Source organism: Corvus brachyrhynchos, unplaced genomic scaffold (assembly GCF_000691975.1).
Source record: "Corvus brachyrhynchos isolate BGI_N302 unplaced genomic scaffold, ASM69197v1 scaffold351, whole genome shotgun sequence".
Taxonomy (NCBI): domain Eukaryota; kingdom Metazoa; phylum Chordata; class Aves; order Passeriformes; family Corvidae; genus Corvus; species Corvus brachyrhynchos.
Genome location: NW_008236203.1, coordinates 518983 through 525914, shown reverse-complemented (window position 1 = coordinate 525914; position 6932 = coordinate 518983). Strand labels below are relative to the sequence as shown.

Here is a 6932-nt window from a genome sequence, read left to right as displayed (position 1 = left end):
CCGCCAAAACCCTCGGCACTCGCGGCCAGCAATGACAGCCACACGCTGCCTCTGTGCACGTAAAACTCCCCTGGCTTTGGCAAATGCATGGAAGAGACACGGTGGCCTTGAGGAAGCCACACACGAGTCAGTTCTGAGAATAAGACCCCTGAGCCACAGGAATGAACAGGCGATGCAAAGCCACAGAGCCTGGCTTGATCGATCCTACCTCCCAGCCACTAATCCTCCCTAATCTCCTGTTTGGTGGCATCTCACAGCTCTCCCATGGCATTGAGAGCACAGGTCTGGTAAAGCCAACAGCACATGCAGACAACTTGGCCTCATCACCATCAAAGCCGTGGAGGCAACATAACCACACACGGGCAACAGATCCTCTGCGAGACCTCCAGCTCACTCCTTGCTGGAGCATGGGATGTGGGGACCCTCCCGGAATGCCAACATATCCAATACATCCAACTCCTCCCTGTGGCTCATTTGCACTTCAGGCCATTTTTGACCCCAGTAAAAAGGGGCTGAGTCAGCACCAGCTCCCTTTCCCACAACCTCTCCAGATCCCTAAGTGGCTTTCTCGTCCCTCCTTCCCCCTGCCCGCCGCCCACGCACCTCACCTCTCCTCGTTGAGGCCACACATGCGAATCCGCTCTGTGCTGGTCCAGTTGTGCACCCCGCTGTACAGAGGTGCCGTAGAGATCATGACAGCTGCTCCTCACCCTCCAGGACCTGCTGGGGCTCGAGGGGCCACTCTGCCTGCAAAAGGGAAACAGAGGCTTGGGACCTCTCCCCAGGATGATCGATTCAACCGTGCTTCTGGAAAACTCATCCCCAGCTTTGCTGCCAGGCAGATGGGGAACAACGTCCAGGGATGCCACAGGTCTGGAAAAGGAGGAATTAGCAGTGCCTTTGGACAGAATCCACTGTCCACTCATCCTCTCATTAAACAATGTTTTATTAAAATTAAAAAGCCACTGGCTACCCTGAGAGTTTCACACAAGCGTCTTCACACACTCACACATCCTTTGAAACATTCCCCCTACTTTTCTTCTCCCTCCAGAGGAACCTCCAGCACCAGAAGACAACAAGCAGAGCTGTACAAGGTGATGGTCTTTTACAGCACGGAAACTTCAAGGCTGAACAGGACTCTCCTAAAGCAGCCCATGGCAGGTCCTAGAGGCAAAGCCTCGAACAAGGAGGGTCTCTCCTCAACTGAGGGCCCCTGGAGGGATCAGGGGTTTGCCAGAGGTGCTGCCAAGGGTTTATCCCCTCCTTCTGTGAGGAAGGTGCTGGTTTTCTTTGGAGTTATGGGTGGAAAACATGAGGGAATCCAGAGATTCGGGAGCATCCATGAGGCACTGTCAGCTGGGTGGAGCTTTCAGGGGAGAGCGCTGCAGCCAATCGTGCAGCGCTGGGTGTTGGAGCATTGAGAAGCTCTGCTGCTCCAGGGAAAAGGCAGAGGAGGAAAAGAGGATCTCCTGTGCTAACAAGTGGACTCAGCCAAACCAAGCAGGACTGACTGCAAAAGGGAGAGAGATGCTGTCAAGGAGGTTCAGGGAAATACTAAACCCTGGAGGTAAAGCAGGCACAGAGCCACGGCAACGCTCTCGGTGCAGCGGTGGGAGTGGGAATTAGCTGGAAGCAGCACGTGATCCCAAATCTCTGTCAGTTGTCTTTTCCCTGACAAACTCCTGGCGACACCGGCTCTGCACGGGACAAGCAGCAGCTTGTGCCAGGAAAGGAGCCACACAGGGACCTGCCGGCCAACAGCTCAAGGGACAAGGCACAGGACTGAGAGGCTCCTCCGAACGCAGCTGCTGCCGGGTGTCCTCGCTGCAGCCTGAACGTGCCGGGGGGGGATCCTCGGGAGAGGAAAAAGGGGCCAGGCACACGGGAGAAACGGGGGCAAGGCAGCTGGTGTGCCAAAGAGAAAGAGACGGACCCATCTGCACGTACGAGGGCACAAGTGAGCAAACACTGCACGGAAATCAGAGGTCAGGGGAAGAGGGGAAACCTGCTAAAAACACACACTGTGAGACAGGAGAAATCCTCGGTAGCGATGGGGAGACGGGCAGACGCCGAGGCAGAGAGCAGGGTCATACCCAAAGAGAACGAGGTGGCTTGGAGCAGGAAGGGGAGGAGTCTTTCGATGCTTGGAGAGAAATGCAACATAAAGGAAATAGGGGAACAAACAATCTGCGGGGATTTCACCATCTTAGGCTAAACTGAAAGAAGGGGAGGAGGAAGGTTCTGCCCCCCAAGCACGGCAGCAGGACAGATGTTCCAGGAGGAATCAAAAGGGACGTTCTGTGCAACGGGGGAACGGGATGCGTGTGGCTGCACAACGTGGAGTTGGGGACAAGCAGAAATCAGGCGTGACCCTGGAACAGGTCTGCCAAGGGAGAAGTGATAACGGGGTGCTGCGAGGAGCTGGGAGAAATAGCACGTTTGGAGTGCTCGAGTAAGAGCTGGTCAAAAGAGCTGGAACGATGGCCACAAGAAGAGAGCTGGGAGGACACAGCGACAGAGATCAACACTGTTTCGTGGATTCTTGGCCTCTATCCTCTACAGACGAGGTGGGACACAAGCCAAAGACAGGCATTTCACAGGGAACGAAGAACAGAAAAGAAAAAGAATCCAGATATGAACTCAGAGAAGGAATAAAGAAGGGGCCAAGCACCAGACGTGGGTTCAAGCACAAACCAGTGGAGCAACAGCATCCTTAAAAAGGCAGACCAGGAAGTTTATTGGGAAATGCAGGGATGAGCAGCCTCCGGATGCAACACTGAACCAGGGAGAGCAACTGCAGCCTCCCTGGGTCAGAACGCTGTCAGCCGAGTCGGCACAAGGAAACCGAGCAGATCTCCCATCTACACTGGTGCAGCTGGAAGCGACATTAAAGGGATGTAATTAAACTCGTAGGAAACCCTTGGAGAACACAACTAGGGCATGGCTTCACATGCCTGTCTTCGAGCAGAAGAAGCTGTTGAGAAACTGTTGAAGCCCTTCTCTCCCCTCATCCCTTCAGTCATGTCACTGAAGCCCTGCAGTATCGCAGTAAGCTTGACCAGGGAGTTGATCTCTGTTTAAAACACTTTTTTTTTCTTTTTTTTTTCCTGGCTGGACTGGTTTTAACCCATACCAGCTCCTAGATCAGCTTCACCAAGAGGGAGAGAGGGCAGAGCCTGGCACAGGCTCTACTTAATCCACAGCGTCTGCCAAAGGAAGTGTATACGAAACCACAGTCTTATTTTGATTTAGCTAAATAGGTGCTCAGCCAATTCTAATTAACGCCAAAGAAAACGAGTTTAGAATGAAGCAAGAACATCGAGGCGTTCTGTGCGGGGAAGCTCACACGGTATTAAAGCACCTTCACCTCCCGAAACAAAACGTGCCCTAAGAACTGTGAGCAAGGAAGGTGCTGAACACGCTCACCTCCAACAACAAGCCCTCGGAGAGGTTTGCAATGAAGCTAATATGGTGAATTAAAAGAAAAGGGGATTTTGTTCATTAAGGCAATACATCTCATCATTTCGCAAAAGGAAACGATGCTACTCTGCAAGCCTGCCTCTTCCAGGCTCCAGGAAAAGCAAAGCAGATGTTTTCCTTGCAGTGAAAGTGCGCTTTTACTCAGGTTAGCGATGACTTGGCTACCCATGGAAGCTCCCTTGGATTAAGTCAAGAAATTACTCTATTGAAATACTGCTGTACAGTGATGGAAACAAGTTTCCTGAGATGAAATTCTTCAGGAATGGACATTTTTTAACCATTATCTCTAGACGAGTCCTCCTTGCAATGAAAACCCAACAGCACCAAGACAACCATCATTTCAGGGCAGGCTGAGCAAGGGTTCCAGGACAGGCTCCTGCAGCCTTCACCTACCAGCTCCCACTGCTGACAAGAATTAAGCCCATGCCATCTCCACGCTGACCTGGTTAAACCCTGTCTGTTCCCTGGCTCTTGGGGATCCCAGCTTGAGTTGCCTGAAATGAGGCTGCCTAATTGTTTCCCACAGCAACGCTGCCCCTCACGCTCAGACCTCCCACCCCAGCGTTAACGCACCAAAGGGGTTGCAAAGTGGATTCTGAAGCCACCCTCTGCAAGCCACCCTCCTGTCCCAGTGACAGCGATCCCTTGGCCTGATCAGATCCCGGAGCTGACAACTCTCAGCTCCTCAAGTGCTTGCATTGGCAAACACATAAAGCAACTTCTCGGGCTGGCACCAACCTGCCAGTCACGGATAGCCAAGGGTTTGCTTCACACTGGGGAATTTGGTGCTGTTGGTGTTTGCCCTCACACATGTCACAACTACATTGCCACCTGGTCTAACTCACTTTGATCAGATTAACCAGAGCCGTGACCTCCAACAGCATCCACCTTACAGCACCTGCAGCAGAGCCAGGCCTACCAGTGCAGGAAGGGGGCTTTTCCCTGCTCCTCCCACAGACAGCCTGTGCCAATCACTTCTCCACAGTGCAAACACATCCCCCTGTAGGACCATGCTGCCTTGATCCCCCACAAGAGGCTTTCCATGTATTTTCCTGCTCTGTGCACTTCCAAGTACTAAAACCACTTGGATCTCAAGGTGCTTACCCTTCCTCTCCTCCATGCCAGCCCCAGCACATGAGCCACACACCAAGAGATGGACACTGTCCTGCTGCACCCTGCCGAGGCAGGTGTGGGGTGACAGGTACTGAAACACCAGCAGCCAGTCTTCTCAACGCCCCAACACAAGGATTCCCTCTGCCTGGGCTCAGGGCAGGCACAACATCCCCAACACAGTTGGGAGAGAACCGAGCAAAGACTCAACCAGCAGCACGTGCGCCACTGCTGGCAACAGGAGCTCAGCCGATGGCCCAAGTTCACCCAGGAAGAGCATCAGCTTTGCCTTTCCCCCTGCATGAGTGGCAGCGACAGCATGAGCTGACTCCAGGGATCCCAGTGCAGGTCACTTGGTGCAGCTCAGCTGCTCCAGAGCCTTTATAGACACAGTAAACGCTGCCTCCATCCATGCTGCATTGAGTGGGCCAGCAGCACAGAAGAAGGAAAAGGACTTCCCAGCCTCAGGGTATGGAACAGGAGAAAGGCTCCCACATCCCTTGGCAGCAGGAGATGGGGAGGATGCCATGGTTGCCCTCCCACAGCACCGTGTGGCTCCTGCGGCCAGGGGCCACTGCGGAAGGCCGGGAGCAATGCACTTTGACCCTGGAAACACACCCGCGGGAGACACCTTTGAAACATTCATTCCCAGAGCAGCAAAACCTGGAAGGAAGGGGGTTCTATCCCCTGGATGGCTACAAAATATAAAATGAGGTCAGCTGCTGGAAACTCGAGTGGGATTCAGCGCTCAGAGCACAGCTGGCCATTTTGACAGGAGCGGGAGCAGCGGAATGAGGGGGGATGTGCCCTGCAGCTCTTCCTGGGGCTCAGGTGGGCCAGAAGGGAATGGTCTGCAGTGACAGGCAGGTCTCCTTCCCTTGCCATAGTTTGTTCACTTTGGCAATTCTTCGTTGCCATTAGTAACGCAGGCAAGGAATTCTATTTGTTTCGATATGTGATGGTCTGGTGTCCATTGGAGGTGCAGAGGGCCGGAGCGAGCACCAATCCCAAGACCTGCCCCCAGCACCTCGGCTCCAAGCATGGTTTTGGAAAACCTTGTGGAGTAAACTGCTGGCAAAAAATTAAAACTGAAATCAGATATTAAATCAAAAAACCTATGGCGGCCCTATCACAGGACTTGCAGTGGGCACAATATGCAACGAGGGAAAAATTTAAACAAGAAAACGGAAGAAAAAAGAGAACAGTCTATCTTATGTTACCACTCATGCAGAGGTCAGAAACTGTAGAAGAATGGACCAGGAATGATGAGAGTGGCACAAAATCCAGCAAGGATGGGCCAGGCCACCTCTGGGGCTGTCTGGGCAGAGCGGTGCCCGGCGAGGGCGGCCCTGAGCCAGGTTTGGTCCCCGCTGCCTGCACAGCCGCCCCGGCCGCTGCGGAGCTGAGCCAGGCTTTGCCTACACGCATTTGCTTAAGCTGATTTAAAGACACAGTAACACCACACGTAATTATAGATCCTCAGCACGATGAATCGGAAATAAAAAAGAGAAAATCCATCCCTATTTCAGAAAAAAATAAAAAGTTTGCTGCACACTGGGCAGCGCTGTGATAATTGGTCCCAGCTGCTGGACAACTGGTGTCACTAAACCCTGGCTTGCCTGCAACAACCAGGCTGTCCACACCAAAGCCCACAAATTTTTAAGGACTGAAAAAGAGCCATTAAGGGATGATAACATTCAAAAATGTCTCTGACAAGGTGCACATCATCCAAAACCCCAAAAGCAGAGCGCAGCCTCCCACGCCAAGAAGCCAGGCTGGTGCTCCAGAGCCCAGAGGTCCCAAGGGCAGCTCTGAAGGCCAAACCCCGCAGGAGCCTGGGCTCTGACACCTGGAATGCGCTTTCAGACCCAGGTGACAACGATGCAGCCGGTGTCCTCGACTGGTGCCACGCAGCCTCCAGCCAGTGCTGGCAGTGGGACCGCCTAAACCCAAAGGGTGGCCAGGGCAATGGAAGCAGCACAGCAGAAATGGAAGGGAAGGAAGGGAAGAGAAGAAAGGGAAGGGAAGGCTGCTGCAGACAGGGCCAAAAAGATGCAGAGGAGCTGCGAAGGGCACGGGATGCACCAGCCCTGCCCTGGCACTCATCCCCAGACTCCAGGGGATGAGGATGCCGGAGAGCGGATGCTCTGTGAGAGGAGAAACTCACTTCGTCTCTATTTTAGCCTGGTAGACCTTTTCCCGGTGCTGCTCTGAACCGGCCTCACCCAGGCTGGGATGAGGGCACCGATGTCGCTCGCCGAGGAGCCAGGACCCCTCCCGGTACCGACACGCTGCCGCGGGAGGGTTAGTTTCCTCTCCGGTGAGGGCGGCAGGAAGCGCCG

The 6932-nt window shown here is 53.7% G+C and overlaps 1 protein-coding gene across 1 annotated transcript in view; it reads right to left on the bottom strand.

Moving 5' to 3' along the window:
* The window catches only part of BCORL1 (BCL6 corepressor-like 1), a gene marked incomplete at its 3' end in the record, with an annotated part of 16271 nt that extends 15499 nt beyond the window's left edge, over positions 1–772 (bottom strand). Inside the window, exon 1 of the mRNA XM_017741041.1 lies at positions 609–772. Coding sequence (XP_017596530.1) covers positions 609–694 — 86 coding nt within the window. The remainder of the gene's footprint in view (positions 1–608) is intronic.
* Between the last annotated feature and the right edge of the window lie 6160 nt (positions 773–6932).